The 27,044-nt window shown below is 40.8% G+C and overlaps 1 protein-coding gene across 1 annotated transcript; it reads right to left on the bottom strand.

Moving 5' to 3' along the window:
• Positions 1-2,621: 2,621 nt before the first annotated feature.
• LOC139295177 (axin-1-like) lies at positions 2,622-12,403 on the bottom strand. Its single transcript, XM_070917307.1, has 12 exons — positions 11,754-12,403; positions 9,698-9,891; positions 9,390-9,545; positions 8,629-8,763; positions 8,386-8,482; positions 7,840-7,977; positions 6,524-6,914; positions 5,505-5,682; positions 5,228-5,404; positions 3,796-4,095; positions 3,560-3,709; positions 2,622-3,448 (listed from the first exon to the last, which is right to left on the bottom strand). Exons 1-12 carry the CDS (start codon positions 12,372-12,374, stop codon positions 3,322-3,324), a joined length of 2,664 nt encoding a protein of 887 aa, XP_070773408.1. The 5' UTR covers positions 12,375-12,403; the 3' UTR covers positions 2,622-3,321.
• Positions 12,404-27,044: the final 14,641 nt, after the last annotated feature.

Raw genomic sequence — 27,044 nt, 5'->3', positions numbered from 1 at the left:
TATTACGTGTTAGTAAAGTCAATAAGGAAATAAGGAAACTTAGGTGAACAAAGAGGATGACGTATTAACAATGAAAAGGAGAGGAAGTGTTTATTCAACATCTTTATTATGAAGTACCTTTTTAAAAGAAATTTACAAGTGGAACCAGCACAGTGACATCTTGGCGTTTACCTTTGAAAAACAGAAACACCATGGACATGTGGTGCAGGTCTGAAGACACATATGAAATGATAATGTACATATTTACAGCAGAGGATCTATCAGAACAGAAGTGAGCAAGCATGACTGCAGCTAAAAATACAACGGGACCAACTGAAAATAAAAACTTACATTAAAAAGCATGGATTGGTTCAATAAAGATATTTTCGAAAGATAACATGATAAAGGCACTGTGTTTCACACAAATTGACAACACAACAGACGCAGTTGTTTTGTTTTGTCCATCGAATCATAATCACAAGAAACAACTCTTAACAAATGTTGTCATTCAACTGTCCCTGGGCGTTCTAACAAAACGGATAAAATATATCAGAGGGCCATAGCAGTTTGCACATAAACATTAAAACAAAAAATAGATAATTCAACTCATCAGGAAAACATTCCTTATAAAGAACATGCTTGGTGATTATTAAAATTACATTTTTTTTATAAACAAATACATATCTAAATTTTAAATTTCATATTGAAGGCATAATGGGTTGAAGTGAGGACAAATATGTTTTCGGATCCTATGTTTCCCTTACTGGGCAGAAACCCAGGACAAGCTGTATTACACATTCCTGCACGACGTACGGTAGGACCTCTTTGTTTGATGAACACATTCAATTAACTACCAGCATAGATAACACAAAACACTCAATCAGGCCAACAGTATGAGATCAATACTGAAGACAGCCATGATGACGTGACCAATGAGGAGATTTCCTTTGAGGACATAACAGGTAAAAGTTTAAAAAAGTCAAATTACATTCAGCTTACATAGCTGGTGTGTGATCAGTGCTCTGTCTGCACGGTGCTTTATGATATTCAGGCCTCAAGGCCTTACTGCAGTACTGTACTGATGTGAGGAGTCTGAGGGAACAATTTGACATTTTTTTTTAAAAATACGCTTATTCGCTTTCTTGCTGAGAACTAGATTCTCATGTCAGTGTGTTAAATATGGAGCTACAGCCCGCAGATGGTTAGCTTAGCTTAGCGTAAAGACTGGAAACTTAGGGGAAACCACTACCCTGGCTCTGTCCAAGGGTAACAAAACCTACCAGCACCTTTAAGGCTCACAAATTAACACGTTATATCTAGTTTGTTTTAGAGGTGAAACTTAAATTAATTGATTAGACAATCCATATGACGAGTATAAATAACTGGTAACAATTCTGGTAAAATATTAAAGGCATTTTTCAAGCAGAATGCTCAAAACTCTCCAGTTCCAGTTTATAAATTGTGCAGATTTGCTGCTTTTGTGTCTTATGTGATGGTAAACCAAAAATCTTAACGCTTCCAACTGTTGGTCGGACAAAACAAGCAGGTTTTAGACATCACCTTGGGCTGTGATGGGATGACATTTAATAGACAAATCGATTCATTGAGAAAAAAATTGGCAGATTAATCGATGATAAAAACAATCAGTAGTTGCAGCCCTAGTTTGTTTAATTTGTAGCCGTTTCCAGACTTTATGCCAAGCTAAGATAACCAAGTACTGGCTGTGGCTTTATATTTGCTGTACGGACATCAGAGTGGTATCGATTTTCTCACCTAACTCTCTGCAAGAAAGCACATAAGAGCATTTCCCAAAATGTCAAACTATTCTTTTGAGATAAGCTGCAGATTTTAAACTCAGTGTTAAGCTACAATGTTTGAAGTTGAGGAATCTGCAAGAGGAAGAAGATTCCCTTCTGCTCAAGATGAAAAAAATACATTTGATACTCGTGGACTTGGACTGCACAGACACACGCATGTAGGCATACGGGACGCACGATATGCTCTTTGGCTGAGTTCAGGCATACATGACACAGGCTTTCACACTCACCAACACGCTTCAGAATAAGCATTCTAGATAGTTAATGGCACTGGCCAGGCAGGCACCTAGACTGAGTTCGGAGTTACGTACACAGGTTCTCAGTGTAGCAGAAAAATATGACATACATGAGGGGACAGTGTGACCTGTTAAAATAAACAGATGTTGTGGTCAAAGATGGCACATCTTTAGTGTGCGCTCTTGCTTTTCATGAGAATATTTGAAGGTGGAGAAAAAAAAAAAAGCAATCCTATAATTAAAATCCATCGCGCATGAAAACACAACTGCACACTCAAAGGTAAACAGTACAGAATTGAGGTGCAGGGATGTTTTGTAGAGGGAAAACAAACAAAATGGCTGCCCTGAAATGACTAATGAACTAGCTTCAAAACATACACAATAATACAACATTAAGTTGAGATATAACGAAATTAGGCTGCATTAATAAGTAATAGTACCTGCCTTGTACATACACAATTCAAAAAAAATGAAACAAGTAGGTTACTTGTCTTATCAAAAATATGTAGCTTTGGTAAACAAGTTGTGTGGAGAACTGTTGTCTGAACATGTTGACGTGAGAGATCACTACATGACATCTAGGAATCAAGGGTGAGAAAGTTTCTGTTTTGAGGCTATGAAGTCAACGAGAGGAGAAGCAGGCTAAAGTTCCACTCCCCAAAATCCTCTGTCCTCTCCCCTTGTCACCAGCTGATGAGGAACAGAGACAGCAAAAGGCAGCGAGACTCCCGAATGGAACAAAACTGCTTTCTTTACTGTCCCAAGCACCGATTGAAGAGTTTCCGTGGTAATGTAGCAGCATCGTAATGGTCTGCGGAGGACAGACTCCTCCAGAGCAGAAGTGGAAGACTACTTTATCCTCTCTCCTTCCAGCAGTCCCCCTCACCCTTTTCCATCCATCGCAGTGTAAGTGGAAGACTGGTCAGACATCAGATTTCAACAGCGCTCCTCGATTATCCACAGTGGAGACAAGACAGGTGAAATAATTTATGTTCCTTTCCTCCGCTCCTGTTTCATCTGGCCAAGCTTCTTCGCTGTTTGTGGGTTTGATCCAGGCATGACGCAGATATCCAGATATTCCATAAAAATAACCACCTCCTTAATACTCGAGCTTCTACCATGCAGCGCAATCTCCCTTCTGTCATACATCGCTCCAGCCATCTTTCTACTTTCTTTCGTTCGTTTTCTCACTGCTGAATTTCTATCCAACCCCAATATTATCTTCCCATCTCCTTTTTTTTTTTAAATGATCTTTTTGCAATTCTGTGTCATCTTCCTGTCCCCAAATTTCAGTCAACCTTCTCCACCTTCCCGATGATCTTCTCCTCGAAGATAGGCAAGATGGCATCATCGTCACGAACCTCCTCGAACACGACACCACAGTCAAACTCGTCGCTCACTTTCTTAAAGTAGAACCTGCACACAAAAACCAGACATGATTGATTATTTTGGAGCCAAACAACGACAAAATGGGACAATGCCCACCCACACTATACATTTTTAAATATATGCATGAGATGTTCTCACCTGTAATGGCCCTTTTTGGTAAGCAGCTCCTTGAACTGGCCCAAAGTCACCACCCGGCCTTTGACTGACGTTCGGTATGGGATTGGCTCTCCACAAAAGTAGTAAGCAACCGTCATGTTCTCACACACTTGCCGCTTACCAGACTTATGCCTTTAGAGAAAGCAAGATCCGTGTCAAAACACTCAAATAAGAATACATGCAAACACAGACACAAGCCCTCTTGACTTGACACCTACCTCTGCTTGGCCTGCTGTAGTGCGTTCCTCCTCCTCTCCTCCTCCAGTCTCCTCCTAGCCTCCTCCAGCTGGGTGAGGGGGTTGGGAGCCGGGTTGGGGGGCATAGCTGGGTCCTGGATGAAAGGGTGCGAGGGCTGGACCTGGGCGGACGATGAACCGGGGATGACAGGGGACACTGAAGAAGGGTTGTTACGCAGCTGGGCAGACACCCAGGGGTGCACAGCTCCAGGTCGCTCCACTGAAGTTGGGCGTGGCGACTCGCTGCTGGTTCCAGTCCTCCTGGAGCTACTGGTGCTGCCGCTGGAAAAACAACAGGGAGGGAGACATGATGAATATCAAAAGGACTTGAATAAAAATATACAGAAGAGAACGTCGCCCCCATTGAGAATTATTTACAGCTCTACAAACAGTAAAGGACTCGGAGCATCTAGAACAATTTGTTATGCAGCTGGATTGATAACAACCCACTTTCTGAAGGAAAGGTAACCATTAACCTGTGGTAGACATTGTGCATAAAGAATACTGTTATAAGTAAAGTGCTAAAATGTTTTCTTTTCTTTATATCAAGCACTTGTGGAGGTGTGGTATAAGTGTGGGTGCATTTTTTGGTGGACATGACGACAGAGACTAGCAGAGCCTTTTGAAACAGATTCTCATTTGCACAATTTTGTTAAAGCAGTTATAATTGATATTTTTTGATCAACAATGGATCAAATGACTATGAGTAATGTGAAAGGGGTCGTTCGTCGTGATAAACCCACAGAAAATCCTCATCTGATTCTGCACTTCCCCTCAGCTCTACAGAGCACACAGCTTCTTTCAAGCTCATTGTTTTGGCTTTCCGGCCCACAAATTTATCATTTTGGTTTTCACTCTAAAAAACCCACGGTATGCAGCCTGCCCAGAACCAAACAGCAGACAGACACAGTTAGCACCTAGCTGGTGAACATAGAGGAGCATTTAACAGCTAAAGAGACCAATATTTCCCGCAGGAGTTGGAGACTAAAACAGGGCTAAGAAGGAGAGTAAATACTTGACTTATATTCATCAGATGGACACAAACACGACTCCAAATGAATGCTAACGTGTCTGCTGGATGTGTAAATGGGCAACTGCTTGCTTTATAAACTGAAACAAAGGTGATAATATGTCAGCGTGGTGTTGACAGCTCGTTTCCGCTGCACCCAAGCGCCACATACATAATTGATGTTTTGAGTTTACTGATCTACTGAGGCTTCTATTCTCCTGTTATCTAAATACCTATTTAACATGAAGACTGGCTAATCAGTTTGAACTGGTAAATCATCACAACCTTAATAAAATATTTAAAATAAACATAAATAATTACATTTCTAAAAATATCTTAAAATTATTAATAATTGGGAATTACATTGTAATACTAATCATGAGTAATACATGTGATATTACTCACCCATGTGTGCTCTTCCTTTGTCGGTCTCCATCCATCATCCACTGCAGGATCTTCTGGTTTCTCTCCAGATCCTCATGTGGTACCTGGGCATCCATGCCACGCCCACTCTCATCCCCTTTGCCTGATGTCTCCGATGCCTTCTTACAACCTCGCCGTGATAGCGTGCTGCCTTTACTACTGCAGAACAAACAGGTAACAACATACACAAACCAGTTGAGGTCATCTGAATACAAGACAGCACATACAGTTTGCTGTAAACCTAGCAAATATCACCTACCTGTAACCCATGCCCTCAATAGTGCTGGCTCCAGCCCCATCAGCGTAGTTACGACTTCTCCCTGGATACTGGTTTGCTGGGTCTCCGTTCCACAAGAAGTTGGCCTGAGACCTAGAGCCCGCCTCCTCCTGCCCTTCTCTTCCTCTGTGGTGATACGGCTGCTTGTGGTGATGCATACCTGAGACAGGCAGGAAATCACAGTAAGACCTGTTATGGACATACTAGCCTCTCTTCAATATGTCCTCAACTCATGTTAAAAAAAAAAGCACCACTGCTGCAGCTTCATTTGACACCCGCATTGGCATGTGAAAAATGCCCACACGGCATTTGAAGCATAATATAAAGAACAGAAATTAAATATGAAGTGGTGCCCTGGATTCAGGACTCACATGATTCTGCAACTGAAGAGTCAATGTTCCCATCTATGGCTCACCAGGAAATGTTTTTAATGCAATCTTTATAAAGCCAGGACTGTGGCACGTCAAGGTCTTTTTCTCTACTTTTGTGATATTCTATAATTTTCCCACAGTCAACAAATCCCATGAAAAGACCAAAACCCGCAATGAATTGATCCTGGTAAGGCACACACACTGTCCTGATGCTGTAAATATTCACTATAGCACCAAATGTGTATTCATCTGCCGCTGAAAATAGTCCCCAACAAGCACAATTTTCTCCTGTTTTTTTTAAATTTTAAGATTCACGTCTTCAGCAGGGACCGATGGACTTGGGATGGAGTGAGGGACTAATACATTGTTGGTTTGGGTCTTTTCATGTTATTTTCTCACAATAAGAAATCTATAGATATCTTGTTCACTGTGATGGCTACAAGACCACAGAGGATGATTTACCATCATCCGACAAGAGAGAGAGGAGTTATGGTTCAATAGTCGGGATGTGGCAGTCAAGGGATCAAAAATAAAAGGGGTGGATGTTTTCATGCACATTGTATTTGGTGTTTGGGAGTTCAGTCCCTCCAATCTCTCACCCCCCTCTCCTTCCCCTCCACAGCCTCTTACCTTTGACCCCAGCAGCAGGCAGACTGTGACCTCCCCCTCGATGTGGAGGGTAGTGAGGCGGTCCGGTCCCTCCATCAGGTGAACGTGATGATTTGGGAGGAGTATGTCGACCCCCTCCTCCTAAGGTGCTGTTGGTTGCCCCTGGCGACTGGCAGCCCGGCGTTTTCATCACGCGCTGTACGTGCTCGTCCAAAATAGATTCCGGGTCGTCGTCATGGGAATCCTCCATGGCAACCAGGCTGCCATAAGTGGTGACTGTTGCCGTGTTAGCAGTGGTCTCTGAATAACGGGCGCCGTAGAGAGGTGGAAACGATGAGGGGAGGGGGAGTGGTATGCTATGAGAAGACATGGAGGTTGTCACGGAGATGTCAGCATCGTCGCCCTCTTCTTCCTGTTTGGAGAAGGAGACAAATGTTTCATCTCCAACTGGACATGTACATTGTTTAAACCGGCATGTACACACAAGAACAAGGACTGAGAAATACAATGAATAAATGTTGTTAGCAAACTTGTATGCGTTAAAGTTTTTTGTTCCCACAAGGACAAAAAACAAACTCAGCAACATATGTTATTTTTACAGAATTCATTTTCAAGATGAATGCACAAAATACTATATGTATATATAACATTTAGAACTGAGCACAAATTTCACTTCCACCATGTAGCCCTGCAGGAGGATCAATAATCCCATTTAGCTTTTGTTCTCAGTGTTTACAGCTTGTTGTACGGTGATGCTGTATGTCAGTGTGAGCTGGTGATGATGAAATTGTAGTCCGAGAATATTTAGACAGAAGCCAAAAATTATTTTACATGAAGGTTTTGTTGTCAGTGGAAGATAAAAATCACTTTGGCAGGCCAACATGAATAAAGTCAAACATAATTTAAAACATATTTTACAATTAGGGCTGCAATCAAATCAGAATTTTCGAAGTCGACTCCGAGTTGCTAGTTTCAGCCGCATAAACACTTCTGGACTATCACTGTCTTTTCTCATGAGCTTGTGGTTCCTGCTTTTTTAATATACCCGTCTTTGTGTGTTAGATTTCCACAGTCAAAGAAATAAAAGTGTGCGTCATAGCCATAGTTTAGTTATAAAAATAAAGTCTCTCCTGTGCGGCTGCTGAACTCACTGTGAGCCGATTTGCCGGCCACACCACACAGCTTCTCATTACTAAAAAATAAACTGTAAAAGTTCTAAATTTAATGTGAATTTCACTCATAATTCACCAAATATTTTTGAGGAAAAAAACATCATCAACACAGTGGGAAGAACTGGAATTAATTACAGCTTAACCCAAACACAGAAATACACTCACCAGTCGTACTCTCTTCAGCCTCTCTTCGAGTCTTTCCTGAGCCTCTCTCTCTCTGAGAACCGTCTCCAGCCTGCTGATGAGCTCCGCTGCAAACCTCTCGGGCTCTACGTGGATGTCCTTTGGCATGCGGTACGTGCGCTGTATATAGACACAAGCACAACAATTACATGAAACAAATTCCTATACACATCTGCTGCTAAAATTTAGATGTCGTTTTAGTACATTAACATGTTCATTGCACAAAAAGGAGCAGGACACTGTGACAGAAAAGACATAAAACAGACGCACTAATTCTGATTAAGGAAAAAATTATGGAAGCTCATAATTGTTTGTCTGTCTCAGTATGTTATGTATTAACATAACACAAAATTGTGTGACAGGGTAACCCACTCTCAGCTATTTGTTGTTGTAATAATTAAACCTGCAACAGCATGTTGATAAACAAATTCCCGCCGGTCACCAGTGTTCAAGTTACCATTAATGCTACATGAATGCAGCTGTGAATGCTGATATGAGGCTAAATTGAGTTGTGTCTGTATGACTCACAGGTATATGAGGTAGGGGCACACGTCCATTGGCTTTGGCACTTTCATGCATCTCTTTACGATGCTGCTTCCGATATCTGTATGGAGGAATACCATCTCTGCACACAAAGACACGGATAAACAATCAAACGCGGATCTTAACAGCTCATTCATAAACATGTTTAAATCCAGTGACCAAGTTAATGAAGGGGTGAATGACAAACAAATATATGCAGTAATTCTGGTTTCATCTGCGTGTACTCACACACTGCTGTCGGTCAGTGACAGTGTGTCTGCATCGCTCGACATGCTCTGCTGCTCACTGTCATTGGCACTGGTTGCTGGAGCACGAGCATAGCCCATGTTTGCGTAGTATGGGTTTACCGGCTCCCGCCATGGTCTGAGAATGAGTGGAGAGATTATAATGTAGTGAGCTCACAATCAAATGTTGATTACATGTACACATGCATGCACACACAGGTAAGGGTCAGCATAAAGCCAGAAGTACATTTTCCATTACATTAAACACAATTTCTATGACCAGGACATGTTCTTGACTTCTCATGTTTGGTTGCTTCTTCAGTAGGCTTGGTTTATTGTTTTTCTTCAATATTCAGATATTATTTATGTCATTTTCACACAATTTCTAAAAGAACATTGTAACAGAACTATTGGATTTTATACAGAAAATAATATCTTTTATAGCTTCTACATGAGTGTAACAAGCATTATTCAACTTTCCTTAGGATGGTATGTACTTGTATATATTTGTCCTGTTTGAGCAGATTTACAAATAGAGCAGTGTTTTTAAAGACGCTGCATTTGCACCAAACTTCATTATTACAGTAAAATGGGTAAACTCCACTGGTGTACACTACACATGATGGTATTCAAAATGAAAGGAAAAATATTGGCATCATTACCAATGTTGGCTAAATGATGTGGAAATGATCCGATACTGATATCAAATATTTCAATATTATACATTGTGATGGGTAATAATATAACCTTGAGACACACACACACCTGTACTCCCTGCTGTCCGGCCTCCTCCTGTTGGTTGTGGCTCTCTGCGGTGCTGTTTGCATTAGCAGGCTGTGAGTCAGCCTCCCAGCTGGTGTGTCTCCACACTCCTCCTCATCTTTCTCTTCTTCCACCTCCCTCACTCCTCCTCCTCCACACCTAAAATGAGATTAAATGAGACAAACATCAGAACCATTAATTATTTCATGAGTGTTGCGCTCAGAAAAGTCAGTTGAATTAATTGTTGAATTATTCCAGATGACAGACATGGATCCTGTGCAATATATGACATTAGTGGTGCGTCATCTCACCTCCACTCCTCATCCTCAGCGAGTGTGGGTAAGTACCCAGGCACAGGCTTGGCTGGACCCGATGAAGGGCTCTGATCACTAGGGTTAGGCTTGGGGCTCTCTCCTCCTGTCCGCGTGTACTCCAGGTACAGATCCGACTTAAGAAACAAAGGGTAGGTGTTCTCCTCCATCATGGACTGGATCTCTGTCTGGGCCTGGAACAAAACAAACACAGTGGTCACATATTTGGACTCAGAGTTGGTACAAAACTAAATGATGCCTGAAGATGTTACCTTCATTTGACACGATGTCTAATCACTTAATTAAGTCCACCTACTCATTGATGACACATACTCTTTTCAGACTGAGACAAAGACTAATGGTTTGAAAGGTTTTGACCTTGCTCATGGCTCTCAACTTGTCTCTTGACTTAGGCTGAACACAATTCCAATACTGCTTATCTTTTGAATATGAACAGAGGTTACTATGATCACTGTAGGGTTCTATAACAAACTAATACCCACTTCAGACACTTCAAACACAATGACACGGGGTAAACCCACATTTATGTGACCACCTAGCTAGTCCGTCTCTCTCTGACACGGAGATGTGTGTTATGCCCACACCAAGGTCAGTGTCAATGTTAATATACATCACTCAATGTGGTTTGGTGACAGTCCTACTAACCAGGTATGAACGCAGGTCAGAATGTACTTGGCTTTAATTAGGGATGGAAATTCTATTTACTAACGTTTAAACAACATTTAAACAACTTCCAGAATCTTCTAAAAAACAGTAAAAGAAAAGAAAGCAAGAGTAAGTGCGGGAGAAGGTTGTCTGCAGAGAAAACTAAAACTGGCCCAATTTGAGTCATTACAGCAATTATATAATCTCATTCTGTGTAAATGTGTTGTTTACCGGTCATGTGTGTAAAGAACTACAGTCAGAGACTCGAGTCTCTGTTAACAAGATCTGTGATAGCAGTGTCTTATGTATGTGGTCTGAACACACGTTCAGGAGACCCACATCGTACCAAAAAAAGAGCAATGAAGAAAGATGAAAGAAAACGAGGGCGAAAGAGGGCACAGGTGGGCGAGTAAGCAAAAGGCCTGAAACTTTAACTTAACTTGATTTGGTCCTTTGTTGTGGTTTACTTACTAGAACAGAAAAACACACGGGGACAAATCTGTGGTTTGGCACCGACTGTGCGGAACTATATACACTATAGTACAATACTATAGTTGCATCCTTTCTCTGTCACATATTTTAAAATGGTATTTAAATTGTACTACAAGGCTGTAACAGCCCTTTACGGCCACAGGAACATGATCGAGAATCCCAGAACCTTTTGAGGTTCTCAGATACTATAACCGTATTTCGACTGTGTTAGTTCCTGGCCACAGTTCCTGTCCCCTAAAACGTCTCTTCAGTAGAGCAGTACTGAATGTTGCTAACATCAGCCTTAAGCCTACTACTGTTGTGCAGCATTTATTCTGACTGAAAATGTGACTAATCTACCAATCAATGCGATTAATCTTCCATAGAAAATGAAGACAAACACAAACATACTCTCGTCAACTTCTGGCTTGTTCAAAGGCCCAGTACACCAGTCAAGATGGAAGCAGATGTGGCTGTCAAGTTCCTCAAATCTAGAAGTAAACACTGACATACAACTGAACTGCAATGCTTCAAAAGGCGTAGGCCAAAAACACGTGGCCCCCAACTGTGTACTCTGTATTGTACTGAGAAGTGATTCAAGTTGTGAGAAAAATGAATAAATAATAATAAAATTATCAGCACCAGTCTCCGGACAGCGCTGCCTCCAAAGCCAATTGTGGCATTTTTTTGGGTGTCGTACGCTATTTTCCCAACAGACACAATTCAGTTTCAGTTGCTGTAAACTGTCAGCCTGCACACCAATGCTGTTTTTCCCTTAGCCTGGCTGAACCTGACCATTTCAAAGAACTGAGAAGGACAAAATACAGCATGTGAAAACATCTCCTAATGGCCTGTGTAATCCAACATGCATTGCTCTTATTGGGAACAGTTACAAGCATTAAATCAGTGTTTTAATTACCTGTTCAAACATAGCAGGGTCTGGATGTGGCCTTCCCACACAGTCTCTGATGAAGCTCTTGGTGGCTGCTTTTATCTGCCTGGAGACAATCCCACTTCCGTCTACAATGTATTTCCTGTAGATGGCCTTGGCCAGCTTTGCCTTCTTCTCCTGGCTGGTCTTCCTGAACCCAGAGCAAGCAAACCAGAAGTCGAGAAGGTCTGCACACCCTTCCTGGCACAGGAAGTTTCGGAACAGCTGGATGCCTTCCTGATCGTCTAGAAGAGAGTGAAGTGACTCTGCCCACTTCAGGTACGGAGGAGTTGGTGAAGCCGAGCCCTCAGGTTCATACCCCAAGTCCAGATCAGGGCGACGCGGAGTCGCAGACGATGAGGAGGGTGTGTAACTTGATGGATCCCCCATTTTAGATGATGAGGATAACGGGGGATAGCCAAGGGTTTGGGAAAGGGTGTTCGGACGGGTGTTGGTTGACTGGACTGGGAGGTCCACATCAGATCCCTCCTCACCAGGAACTGGGGGTCGCGGAGCATCCTCGGTAAAGTGGGTAGGGCCGCTCAGAGAGGCCACAACCCCACCACCGCCCCTGTACCCAATCCCATGTAATTCTCTGAGAACACTCATGTCTTTGATTGCACAAGGCAGAGGTCAGATCTTCCCCTCTAGCAATGATTTTGCTGGCAAACAATTCACCCTACGGTGGAAACAAGAAAAGTGGTTAATTGTAGCTGTGGGAGTTGACACAAAGGAAATACACATTACTAAAGATGATAAAGATGACTGACTCATCTCTCAACCCTCTTCACTCTGTCAGACCACCAAATGTGTGTGTATATACACACACACACACCACTATATAGCCATATCAAGAACCAACAAAACCATATGATTACCAGAACAGAATAGAGCAGGACATAGACATGGGTTGGTGACAATGAGGAGAATCTTATCACAAAAACTGAAAATATTGCTACAATGCTAACTTGGCATGTAAGCTTGCTAACAAGTACATTTTAGCATTAGGCGTTTTTAATACAGTCAGTTAGTTGCAACTAGCGACTATGACTCCAGTCTGACCAAAAACAATATACATCTCTGTGAGTACATTTCCAAGCTGAAGTTCACCATTAAGTTTTTGTCGTCATATTAACAGCTAGCTTGAAAGCTAGCGCCAACAGTTGACAAAACAAAGCTCACTCCGTGTAGTTAGACATTATTTCCTAAATATCCATCTAATGTTAACAAGCTAAGACAGCTAGCTAGCCTTGCAGCAATGCCACCACCAATGCCAGTGCTTTGAAGTGAGAATCTCATTCATCTTGGCCTGCAAAGACGGTGGGGGATGGGTACAGAAACAAACTCTACAACCACACAAGACGGGCCTACATGCAAAAACACTTCAACTCAAGCGTACTTTGAAAATGTGTTCGTGCCAAGCAAACTAGTACAGAAGCGACGCCAACTTTCCTACTGATAAACGCCAACAAGTCATCCGATCTAAGATCAAACAAAACAAGAAAGCGAGGGCACGTTTTCCACTCTACTGGCTGCAGCGCCAGCTAGCTTGGTGTGTTAGCTAGTTTTGGTTAGCTTGTTAGCTGGCTAGCTTAGCTAGGTACGTTAACGTCCCGTGTTTTCCACAAAAGTGTCTGTCCTACCGTCTCTGAAAGCCCGATCCCCGTAATCCGCTGCATTGGGGATACTGGCGCGAACTGTGTGCTCCAAAACGCAGCATATGGATAGCTTTCTGATATTAAATATTAACGAAAATAACCCGTCGACTATCCCCTTAACTCCCCATGGTGGCTGGTTTCGGAGCAATAATACAGAGCGAGAGGATACGTGCGTGCACGCCGACGCCGTGCGGTGTGTAGTACGTTTATAGAACTACAACGCATAGAGTGACTAACGTAGCGCGTCACCAAGCTCCCAGTTTACCAGTGGTGAAAGAAGTATTTAGATGTATTAAAATACCACAATGTACAAAGACCCATTGACATTACGTGTAAAAATCCTGTAAATTTAAGTAAGTACAGAAGTGTTATCAGCAAAGTGTACTTAACTACTCGCTATGCAGTCAAAATTTCCTTTATCAGTGTTACATTATTATATGTTATATTTTTAAATTATTATTACTGATGCATTAACATGTAAGCAGCATTTCAATGTTGTAGCTGGTTGCAGTGGATATACATTTACGCAGTTTATTTACAGTTGGGTGGTTTAATTTAAAGCGTTGTACGTAAGATGCTCATTATAGGTTTTTAAAAAGTAACTAGTAACTATAGCTGTAAAATATATGTAGTGTAGTAAAAAGTACAAGTGCTTCAAAATTGTACTTAAGCACAGTACTTGAGTAAATGTACTTGGTTACTTTTCGCCACTGCAGCTTACTGATCTTGAATAACATTATACTGGCAGTTATTTCTAAACACATTAATCAGTCCTCTAATACCCATTCCAAAAACAAGCGCTTACTTCCACTGGTGTGTATTTAACTTCTTAGAGTACCCATAGCTACGCAGTGCACAGTGGTGGAAGAAGTATTTAGATCATTTTCTCAAGTAGAAGTAGCAGTAGTATGTACAGTAGCAGTAAGTTGTATGTAAAAAATATCCTATTACAAGTAAAAGCCCTACATTTAAAATTACAGTACATACATATTTTATGAAGTGATCATATGTTTTGCATGTAAAATATGAATTAAGTTAATTATCAATTAATTAAGTATGTAGTATATAAAGCTGTCAAATAAATGTGTGGTAGTGGTGTAAAAAATGTACAATTTGCCACTGAAATGTGGTGGAGTAGAAGTATAAAATACCATAACATTCAAGTCAGAATTATACTTAACTACAGTAGTTCAGTACATGTACTTAGTTACTTTCCACCACTAGCATTGCATTAAATAAGTTGCTATAAAACAGTTTATTTCACAGTTTATGTCGCATTTCTATGTCAGGGTTGCAGCTACTCCCAACAGCGCCCCTGCCGACATCAAAAGGTCACTACACACAACATAAAATTAAAAACGCGAGCCTTTTAATAGGCTCTAATTAGTAGTTATTAACTAATTTATAATAAGCTGTTTGTACCACACATTGCCGTACAGATTAATAAAAAAAACACGGAATGCATTGAAACTGAATCAAATAAAAGAGCCAGACCCAGGAACAGCAGCACAGACAACATGACCAGTTACAGCTTACTTTGCTCCAGGCAGTCAGCCGGTCTGAATGCGAGACAAATCTAAGGCAACCCACCTGTCAGTGAGAGACACGGACAAAACACAGGAAATATTTTCTTCTTACCTCTGAACAGGTGTTCAGTTGACGGAGCCTACCTCCACTGGCAGAGTGACTGACAGGACCGAGAGAGCACGCCGCCGCCACCTGAGCATCCTGCTTGTCACTCGCCTTCGCCGGGCTGTCAGTCAGCCAGGAGCACCGAGCTGCCTCCACTGTGTGTGTGTGTGTGTGTGTGTGAGAGAGAGAGAGAGAGAGAGAGAGAGAGAGAGAGAGGGTGTGAAAAAGAGAGGGAGAGCGAGAGAGATGAGACTACAGTTAACAGTCATTCATTTCCTCTCAGTATTACCAATAGATTAAACATATCCCTTTCCAAAAAACACATGTTAAACTCACATTTCCACATGTCAAGTGTCAGAAAAACACATTACACATGTGTATGAACTGTCAACAGCTACATTTTACATGAGGAATATCTGAAAATCAATCAATTAATGTGCTAATATTTGATTTTATGTGTGATACGTTCTCGGTTGCTTTTTTTTTGTACAATCTTACAATAAAAGCAGACCTACAGGAAGTGAAGAAATAAAAAAGACTAATAATTGAGAAAACAATCTCACTAAAGAAGTGAGATTTGCTGTTTCCAAGGTCAAGAATGAACCTCAGCCAATAACAGTGCTTAAAGAAATTAATGTGGCTCTTTGTCAAACCACCATGAGTGTCTGAGGAGCTGTTCAGTTTAATAAGAAGCTTCTTCAATTTCACACATTCAAACTGAGCTCTACAATATTATAGAAAAAGCTACATGAATACAATTTTAGAGTTCATTTTCTCTTTTTAATATGAATTAAGAAGACCTCTAAATTACACCATAATGTGCAGTGGTTAATAAAATAGTTTACCATGCCTTCCATTCAGGCTAGCTGTCCCGTGTGGAAAAGGCAGGGTCAGGGGGCTCAGGTGAGGTCCAGACACCTGTCCTCATCTGTGTCCACTCCTGGATGGACAGTTCTTCCATGGTAATCTGAACCTGGTAAAATGAAAAACACCATTAAGAAATCAAACTTAGCGCCAGGCATCTCTTCACATCCTCACTGTAGCTCTCATGTATATCGGATTTCTGTAATATTAGAAATCAGCCTCAGAGAAGTCCATATGGCCATATACAATTATAGAAGAAACATATAAATCCGATATTGATGAGGTGAAATAAGAAGTCTGGAACTTTGGTCTTTTTAATAACATGATACTGCTTAAAATGTAAGGTCTTAAAGGCTAATTTAGGCTCAGGCAATGCATGTTTCTGGACTAATTTGACTGTTAAACTTGACTGAAACTTGGTTATATTCACATTATAAATTATTTTCTGTATTAGAATTTTCTTTTGTGTAAATATCTTATGAAAGCATCAGCGGTCATCCCAAAATATTGTCACATATTGATGTTTTGCGTAGAGATATTGAGGATTTCAGTTAGAAATATTTGATTTTGTCAAGACTATATTCATCCTCATTCATAGCCTTGATCTCTAAAACCATTTTAATGTCTTTGAGCAGACAACAAGTGTGACATTGTTCAGTAAGAGATCTAGAGAAGCCTTTCAGCGGGCTGTAATGAAGAAGTTGTTTGCAGTGGTGGCTTGAGAAAATGATGATGACATGTTTTCGCTGTGTGTTTGATTGGCAGACCTTACAGCCGAGCTAAACACGCTTCATTATGGAAATGTATTCATATCACTTTGGCGTCAACAGTCAATACACACACACACACACACACACACACACACACATGCATACACAGGTTCTTGCTGCAACAGGCTGGTGTTGTTATAGTTGCTGCAGTGCCCCCTGAGACAATGAGGAGAGGGAAGGGAGACAAAGAGAGAATACTGAGGAAGATGAACTTGACCTTTATGATGTCTTGGTGAGGAGGGGTTGGGGGCATGTCGGTACTTATGAATCTGTAATGAATCTATGTATGTGTGTGTGTGTGTGTGAGTGTTGTAGAGGTCTGTGCTCTTAGCTGAAGAAAGGTCATCACACGAGGGGGGGCACCGATACACCTGGCCGCATGCTCCCTCTCCCTCTTTCTCTATCCACCCATCCATCCATCCATGTATCCATCTGGATATGTATATATATTTTTGTTTGTTTTATTGCCTTGTCAATCATCTGCGAAGCACTCTACTAACCTGTATGAAAGGTTCTATACAAATAAAGTCTGATTGACTGATTGATCTATCTGTCTGTCTGTCTACGAATCTATTAGAGCTGGATGATATGTTGAAGTATGCTTATTTGCTTCCTTGTCAAGAGTTAAAAGAGAAAGTCGTTGCCGCTCATACCACCATTATCATACCACTCACACTCTATATATTTGCACTCTTTTCTACTGTGTACTCTAACTGCTGCACAACAATTTCTCTCTGGATAAATAAAGTTCTATCTTATTTCATTTTATTAGCTTAGCTTAGCTTAGCTTAGCGTAAAGAGTGGAAACAGGGAACCTCCTAGCCTGGCTCTGTCCAAACACAGGTAACAAAATCTGCCTACCAGCACTTCTAAAGGATTAATATCTCATTTAATCCGTACAAAAACTGGAGTGTGGAATGTGTTCAGTTGGATTTAAATTCATTCTGATGTACGCTGCATTACTGAGCATTTAAAGGCCTGTGATATTGTGTTTGTTTATTTTAGGGTTGCAATATGTGACAATATATCCATTCACCATTTCCAAATAATGTAAATATGTCAACCTTCAGAGACTGTGCCACACTGTTTATACCCTCTTAATATCTCTGGTTGCACTGGCCATAGACCTTTCTCACAGCAGACATTCAGGCTTGTCATAGTAGGAGAAAGCACAGGTGTTACTAATAAAATTAACAATGGCTCCGTTCTATTCAAATCCCCCAGTAAACTATGACAGTGTGACAGTGAGCCAGCACACACAATACCAGGACCCTGAAACTGAAGCAGCTAAATGGAACTCAGCCATCATTCATTTTATTATTTACACCTGTGCTTTTCCTAATTTCTCCCAAGGGATCAATAAAGTATTTCTGATTCTGATAGCAAAATTGCAAAATAAATGTTGCAAATCAATGTACACGTATGCCAATATTGGACTTAATTTTATCTAAATAATTGTAGTATCAATGTATGTAATGGATTATCCTGATTCAAGTATTTAATTGGATTAAGCAAAAAAACGCCCATCCTGTCTGGTAATTTTATTTATAAACAGTTTCTCAACTGAATTTCCAGAGAATGTACAATATTGCCACATAAAATATACTGTGGTAGAAGATTTCACCCATTCTTAGTATCTCCTTTCACTTCCTGTGCCTTGTGGAACGGCCTCTAGGAGGCTGACTGCTTTGGCTAATGAGTATGTGTGGCCGAATATGATACAACTGGTACGGATCAATTACAACGTCAGTGATACAAGAACAAGCTACATCCATCAACTGATGACCCTTGCTAGTTAGTCTGAACTATTTGCTCAATAAAAAAACAAAGAGCCCTATAAATTACTCTCTAAGCATTGTCAAGTATGCGATGAAAACAACAATTTCCAATGAAGGTAAAAGTGGATTATTAATTCTTAAATTGAGGCAGCCCCCTTAGACTACTGAGATGGAGCTTTTTGTCAGGCTGCTGGTCCAGCTCAGGGGTCCCTTTGTTCCAGCTGCCACAGCAGATTTGGGCGTCTGTACGGAGGCCTGTCAGAAACAGGCTTATCTCTTGGGGGCCTCCCAGCACAAAGACCCATTTAGATGCTCACAGAGAGTGAAATCTTCATTATATACCTCTTGAAAGAGAAACAGACCTCTGCTCTTTTGGAAAATTAATTGGAGACAAGTATTTTGTTTGGCTGCAATGAAAGCTCCAAAACAAAGGATAAGGAGAATCTTGTACAGTGAACATTTTATTGTATTTGACGTAAAGTGAGTTGGGAGATATTGATACTTCAGGTCTGTTTGTTGTTGTTTAATATACATTTAGACATTTTCACAGAGTGATATGTCCATCACTTCTATTTTTGTCTTAATCCTACAATTCCCTCAGTTTTTTTTCTTTTTCTTAAAATGCTCCAATTAAGTTAGTCGAGAGGACCAGACAATATGTGAAATAAAGAAACCGCAGTCTCAATATCAAGGGTTTCCATCCATCCATTCAATTGTCCGTTCATGTATCTCTATATTATCCATCCGTCCATCCACCTATCCATCCATCTGCTGGCCTTTCCCAGCCATGCCTGTAGTAAGAGTGTCAGTATATCTGCCATGGCGTCCTGCTGATGTGTATTGTGATGGGGTTGAATACTCCAGCTACCAATATGGCCTGCACCAATACTGGATTAGCCACAGTGGATTAGCTGGCTGCCCTCCTGCTGCTTATTCAAATATTGTTTCACGTATTGTCATCATTGGGGCAGAGCTCTGGCCCAGTAGTCTGCAAGCTACAGAATATTCTCAAAGAAAAACAGAAAAAAATGTCTTTGCTTCCATTTCCCCACAAAAGCACCTGATTCAATTTTTCAGCGAATGTGGAATTTGGACCACTTAGGGTTGGGAGAAAATGTCGATGGGTTCGGAGAGCGTCTGCAGCCCTAGAACAGCGAGAAAAAGGAGGATGGAAAGATGATGGAAAGCAAAACCCAACCAGGGCCAAAATCAGGCATGAAAGCGTGCCTTGATCTTTGATACATGGTGTTCTTCTTTTTTCTCCTCTCTCCCTTTCTCTCTTTCACCCTCACACATACACTTGGGAGTCAAGGCAATTGATGTGCTGCCTTTGATGGCAAAGAGAGGCCTATATTAACAGCCAAAAGACCATGATGAAAGGGCTGAGAAAAAGAAAGAAAATGGGTAGAAAATGTGTTATTAGAAAGAATGGCAACTCATGATAAATACTTGGGATGGAGTGATGGTAACCAGACATCGGGGCGTTGAAGGTTTGATGCTTTTAACGGCAGCGGAGGAAAGGCTAAGGTAGACGGAGAGCTTACCGTGCTAGCCCGGCGGTAGTGGTGGCTGATGTTGGCTTGGTGGTTCCAGTATGTCATGCTGGTGGTCATCCTATTAGAATAAGGGCAGTGAATACACTTGCTGCACGTCCAGGGTTCCTCCTGGTGATCCGGAGGTCTGGACGCCAGTGGACGTCCCATAGCAGAAGCAGTCGCCATCTTTGTCCCGTTGTTGTCTTGGATATCCTCTCCTGCGTCTTCATCCCTCCCTCTTTCCTTTGATCATGCCTCCCTCCCTTGCTCTGTGCCGTATGACATCATCACGCAGCGGTATCGACAAGCATCAAAGAACCTCTGGGCAGGACTGGGTATCTGTCGGTCTGTGCATTTGAAAGGGGTGTAAATATGGAGCATAAAGAGTGCTGTAACCCCCCCCCCCCCCCCCACCCCCAGCTCCCTGCATCCACTGTTCTCCTCTCCCTGCAGATGGATGGTTTATTAGGCCAATACAAAACTATACACACACATGCACACACCCACACCACCCAACTCTCAGACGGGTGTATCCCGCGGCCCCCTGCTGTGCCTGCAGCGTTTGATGATGTGTTTAACGGCTTCATTCATCCCAAAGCTTGTTCCTCTTCTCCAACATTTTTTCCGTTCTCCTTATCCAACTCTCCAAGCCGTTGTGGCAAACACAAATGTGTCCTTTAGTCAACTTTGTAGCTAAATGACAGTTAATTCCTCCTCAAACCGATCTGGTAGTACTCCTCCTTGCGTCGCCGCCCCTCCTTCCTCCCACTTTGACTCTCATCCCCTGCTCTTTCTCTCTTACCTCTTACAGCTGGTGGGTACCATTTCCAATCCTGTTAAAGCTGTATGTCCTCTTGAGGAGCCCTTCTGTCTGTCTGTCATCTGCCTGAAAATCACATATACATGTTTCACTGTCACACTCTCAATCCTCTGCGGCAGCTGTTATCCAATCCAAAGAGATCTTCCCCCCAAAAAACACACATCATTAACAACAGAATGAGAAGACCAACGTTCATGTACCAGCAAACAGAATAAAACAAATCAACTCTTTACAACTATCAGCATATCTTTGACATACATTTAATTTAAATAACAGTTCACAAACAGTATTTCTGTATCTGACCTACAAAGGCAGAGAGCAGTAACTACAGAAACAGTTGAGAAGTTGAGAAAAGGGGTTTAAAGTTTTCAGGCTGGCTGAGAAACTGCATAACAGATAGAAAGGTTGAATAAAAATGAATAAAATAATGCATTATTTGTTAAGATGGCAGTTACTGTTACTCTGCTAAACTTAATTATCTTTTAGCCAAACTAGTTTAGCTGTTTCTTTTCTTCATCATGACTTGATTAAGCTACATTTTCTACATTTAGTTATGAAGCAGAATTATCAAGAAGTCAGCTTATCAAATTATATATTTTTCACTTACAAAGAGAGCTTTGGAAAAAAGTTAATTTAGATTCAGCTGAGGCTGAAGCTAGCTTTCACTTGACATAGCTATCTTGTTTTAGCTGTTTACTTAGCTAACTCCGTCTGTGGCTTAGTTTTTAGTTTTATTTTGTCATATGAAATTTGACCTTCTGTTTTCGCAGAAATTTTAATATTCCAGAGCATGATAATAAAATAAAAAAGGTAAAACCGCTGTCAAAAAGTCTTAACTAAATTTTGACCAAATATGTAGTTACTGTGTTTTGGCTTTGTGGTGCAGTATAGTTCAAACTTAACATTTAGGTCTAGACAAATATCTTTGTTCTGTAAAACAAAGTGTCAAACGCATGTCCTTTCTCATTCTTTTTATTAACACTATCTCTCTCACTGCATTGTTGTTGCACATGTTTTTACAGATTATATGAAGTTGGCTCTGGAATCCAATATTATACTTGTACTGTATTTTGCTACAACATAAGCCTGCAAAATAGTTAATAGTTAAACCCAAACCAAAGATAAATAATGAATGCAGTGTTATACTGTGTAATGAAGCTCAAACATTTCCTGAGAGGTTTTGAAAACATAGTTTCACATTCCAGTTTCTGATACACTACTAATGAAAAGCTGGTGATGTGACTGAAGATGTACTAGCAATGTAGTCTATGTTTACCTGAAAATATGGTAAGATTACTCTTAGTGGCCACTTTATTAGGCACACCTGTACAATCTAATGCAGTCCAAACAGCCCTGCCATAAATTAGTAAGTGGTGTTGTGCTGGACTGCATTATATTGAGATGTGTTTCTTATATTCTGTTCTCCTCATGTATGTAAATGGAAAGGACAAAAAATAAGGAACATAATTTATGGCAGGGCTGTTGTGTTGGACTGCATTATATTGTCCAGGTGTACCAAATAAAGTGACCACTGAGTGTATGTCGCATGTAGAAATTTCTAATAGTTCTAATAGTTTATTTTTTGTGTATTCATACGTCTGTGGTAGACTGAGGGCAAATTCATACAAGTGTCATTAGTGAAATTGGGCTTTGATCCTGCTCCTCTTGGCACGGATCATTAAAAATAAATTAAAGTAATTAAAGCTTTTTAGAGACACACAGCTGATGTCCCAGTTCCACCTCCTCTCCATCGTCTCCCGTTCTGCTATTTCCCCCAGGTTTTTATTCACATCTTTACTCTACACGCTGCCCTGCTGCCTCTCTGCCCCCACGTCCCCTCTCCTGTCTAACTAATTGTCAAGGTTCTTGTTAGCATTATGCTAAAATGCGTCTCTCTGCAGCAAAAGCCACCCAGTGATATGGAAAGCACCCTCAGCAAGGATTATACCACTGAGTGAGTAAACGTGAATGTGTGTGTGGAGGGGAATAGCTGCTCCTGAATGTGTCGCTCCGTCATGCTTCCTCCTCTCTCCATCTTCTGATTCCTTCTCTTTAACTCGACAAAATGTTTCCTTCTTGCTCTCGTCCACGTTCCAATCACATAAACAGCGATTTACATTCAAACAACAACTTCATCCCAGGTATTAAGAAAACTAATTTCACAACATTAATAGATCCCTTAAAAATGCCCACTTATTTCCTCCACAAATGACTTCCCATAATCCTAATCAACTAAATCCGTCTGCTGATTGCTCCCTTTCTGCCGGGGCAAATAGGGATGTTTGGAATCAATACAAGCACTCTAGGCCTACCTGTAGGATTGTTGGGGTAACAGCTAATAACACCACGCTGACAGGCTGTAGAGGGTTGATAAGCATTTCTCATTACTGAACCCCATTCACATAGCTGGCTGCCACACACATACAACACACACACACACACAGAATCTCTCAGAGAAATAGATGTCCTCCAAACCATATTCCCATCACTGTAACAATGGATATAAATAAATAAATAAATCATTGGTGTGTGCATCTATTGACTATGCATATGCGTGACAAAAGAGAAAGCATCTGGAAAGCTACAGACTGACACCTAGGGATGGACAAAATAACAGAAAAGCCTCTCTACACAATGGCTCTGCAGTAAACACCAGTTTGACAAAGCTCATAATCGCTTTTTGTTGCAGCTGTCAGACGTTTGGGTTCAACTCAGTGGTCATTTTTGAGGCCATAATTTGTTATCAAACAAATACCACATTCAGTATCCGTCAGTCAATGTTGGTCAAAACTTGTATACTTTGCAAGTTGCTACAAGTGAATGCAGCATGTGTTTGGTGTACGCCTTTACGATTTTTTAACTGACTTTAACCGTCGCCATGTTGCATACATTTGCAGTGCTTGTGACTGATGCACCAGAAAGTCGTGCAGCTTAATGAAAATGACAAATGCAGATATCTCAGCTTTAAGAGGTCTGACAATCTTGCATATGGCAAATGTTATATAATATCTGGACTACAGGGAAACACCACTGTCACTTTTTTCTCTCATGTAACTGATTGTAAACTCTGGCTGATACCACTTGGACACTGTTTTAGTTACTTTGTTCTCTGTCATTTTATTGTAATGGTTTGGGTGCATAAGGTAAGGTCGAAGGACGTACATTTAGTTGCAACAGAGCAGTTCTTGTATCTGCCCATGTTTCATATTTAATTACTGTCTCACTCCAACACATCTTACCCTTTTCCTCAGCATTTTGTCTTGTTTTGACGTAGTTTAGTGTTTGTATATTCAGTATTTGTCATGTCATAATGAAATGCATCACTTTAATCTTCTCTGTAGTTTGATATGCTTCCCTTTGTTGTCTCTCATAATGAGCATTTGTGCCTTTTGCTGAACTCTGGCCACAAGTGACAAGTAACAAAGGCTGAAACATAGTGTAACATCAGCACAAGTACAGAAGAGTCAAAAAGTCAGTGAGGTGATTCTGTGTAATATCAGGTGTACAACAATATCTCTCTAAAGTCTGCTAACGTTGGCCACCACAAGCTACTGGTCATACCAGACCAGGTGAGGCTGTAGTGGCAAAACTCAAGAGCGCACAGAACTGAGCAATGGTGCGTTTATTGGTTATGAATTCTTCAACATTCTTCAACATTTGTAGGAGAAAGAATGTGTTATTCTTTTCTTTCAAAAGTTACATAGTCTTGCTTTAACGTCGTCCTTTACAACAAAGCGTGCCATTATTGTTACTACTTGAAATTTCCTCAGACAGTTAACTAAAATCCTAACTTTTATCAAGGCTTAAAGGTTGGGGGGTTGTTTGCTCATGTTGTCAGGTCACTGTCAATCAAATTCAATAAAACCACACCAGCACAGTTCTAATGAAGCTGATTAGCTTAATAAATATGGAAGTTTATAATGGTTATTCTTACCACATGTAAGTAAGTGAAAGGAGACCTGGAGTCCTTGAAAAGCTCTGACGCTGAACAATTTGAGCCTCGTTCATTCTGCACTGTGAGAGAAAGGCTACAGTTGTGAGGGGGTTGAGGCCATTGTTCGGGTAAAGTGAGACAAATGAGACCCTGGAGAGCACTACTTAGCCGCTCGTAAAGGTCAGATATGGAGCCACACCAATGGATGCTAATCCTGACCCCGGGGACTGTGTGCACATGCGCCTGTGGATGCAATTGTTTCACAGGCCTGTGACATTTAAACCTGAATGAGCGTACAATCCTGGATGGCAGAACAGTGTGTATGTGCCTGTTTGGCTGTAAAGAAGTGGGCTTTAGTTCCCACTGAGGTTTAATTAGACATGGCCTTGGGGGCAATTAAAACATCAGAGGCTATTTTCTCATGTAGACAACACCAAGTGGTTAGTACTGTAAATATTCTCTTGATTTTGATTATGCTGTTCCTGGTTAAACATTTAAAACTGTCTTCTTCAACAGACTGCTTTTTATGGATTGAATAAAATGTTTTAATAACCATCATTTGTTATACATTATTTCCAAAACCATTCAGCAATCATAAAAATTACTTTTGCAGACATAGTGAATTGTTTTTTATTATGTTCCCTATTATGACATAAGGATTTCACCTGACAGCAGGGATATCATTAAGATGCTGCCACTGTGATATCATTATGAGGCATCACTGTACGTTGGCCAGCCACACAGTCTAATTGGTATTGTTCTAATAACACACCGGCAAGCTGAAAACATCCAGTCCTTTCCCCTTGTGTTGGAGCTATAAGCTTGTCAGCAGGTCACACTGATTGGGGCACCTGAGAGCTGGCGGCAATGCAATTTGTGAGTTTTAGCTGAATGCAGTGGCGATAACGACTGGCGGGTCACAGCAACAGTTCAGCCCAAGTGTAATGAGCAGAGGGAAATGTGGCTGCGACAGCGATAGAGAACTGTGGAAGTCCTTACTACGATTAATGCCTTCACTGAATGCCACTGAACTCAGAATCAGAATCAGAAATACTTTATTGATCCCCGGGGGGAAATTATACAAAGAATAAATAATGAGGTAGTATATGGATTATACTGCTTTAGAGAACATTTTAAAGTTTCTCTTAATTTTAGATATTCAGGTTTGATGTATCAACCCAAAACATCTATAAACAAAGCCAGATTCTCCTGGTAATATCTTCAAAAGACAAACAATAAAAACTGTCTGTGACCTTTGCAGAAAGGCTCGTTGGACGCAGAGGAGAGACCCAGGATAATTGTACAGAAGTATGAGCACAAATTCTGGCTTACACGTGCAAGCTGAATATATATAAAACCCATGCAAGAGCCACAGATGTAACACCTGTGCAAACATGGAAAACATAAAAACAGAAAGTATATGTAAGTATATTTGGTCATGTTGCTCTAGGGATAGCAATGTAGGTTTGTTGGTCCACCAGTTTGATCCAAACTGAAATATCATACATGGTCATCCCCTAACTTTTTATCTTTATCTATACTTCGGGTTTATGACCAATACCTGCTAAACTAAAGAGATTTCCATCAGCCTGAGCTGACCTTTGTGTTGAAGACAAATTAGTAAATGTTAGCATGCTAATCTAAAATGGTGAGCATTATACTTCAGCATGTTAGCATGCAGTTAGCATTAGGTCAGAGCACCTCTGTGCAGTCTTGTTCATTGATTGATTGTTTTTAGATCTCTGAGTTCACCAACATATTATTAAGAATAAACCATGAAAAAGTGTATTATCAACTAAAACACTGGCATCACAGGTTGTAGTGTTTACTGATTCAGTTAGTCACTTTTCTACATGTCTGGTACACCATCTATTTCATTTTAATGAAACGAAAGTCTTTACTGTTCACAGCTGCAGAACATTTAGAAAATGATTTACGGCAGCTATTTATACTAGAAGATAATGTAGCAAAGAAAACATGTAGATTGTATCAAAGATTTTGAGTAATTATTCATCCATGTGCAATAATCATAGTATACCCATCGCAAACGTCCACGTCTCTACAAAATGAAAGTTTGGCTCCATCTTGTGGTGGAGAGAAGAACTACCAGCTCAATGATAGTGGTGCATAGGCATATCACAATGTCAAACAGGACATTTCACTACACGATGTGAAATGAAAGACCATTGACTCCCTGCAGATGCAAAGTAGCAAATGTAGTACTTATTTGATCATATTTATGTAATTTGACCGTTCTTTCTTCTCTTCTACTTCCCTCCCTGTTGCGT

Source organism: Enoplosus armatus, chromosome 2 (genome assembly GCF_043641665.1).
Source record: "Enoplosus armatus isolate fEnoArm2 chromosome 2, fEnoArm2.hap1, whole genome shotgun sequence".
Classification (NCBI taxonomy): Eukaryota; Metazoa; Chordata; class Actinopteri; order Centrarchiformes; family Enoplosidae; genus Enoplosus; species Enoplosus armatus.
This window is presented reverse-complemented; position numbering and strand designations above follow the sequence as displayed.

Excerpts from the sequence above, each read along its gene's own strand:
- LOC139295177 (XM_070917307.1), bottom strand. The coding sequence starts at position 12,374 with ATGAGTGTTCTCAGAGAATTACATGGGATTGGGTACAGGGGCGGTGGT. Across the intron at positions 9,892-11,753 it reads ACCCTGCTATGTTTGAACAG|GCCCAGACAGAGATCCAGTC; the intron begins GTAATTAAAACA and ends GTTTTGTTCCAG. Across the intron at positions 3,449-3,559 it reads ACCAAAAAGGGCCATTACAG|GTTCTACTTTAAGAAAGTGA; the intron begins GTGAGAACATCT and ends TTTTGTGTGCAG.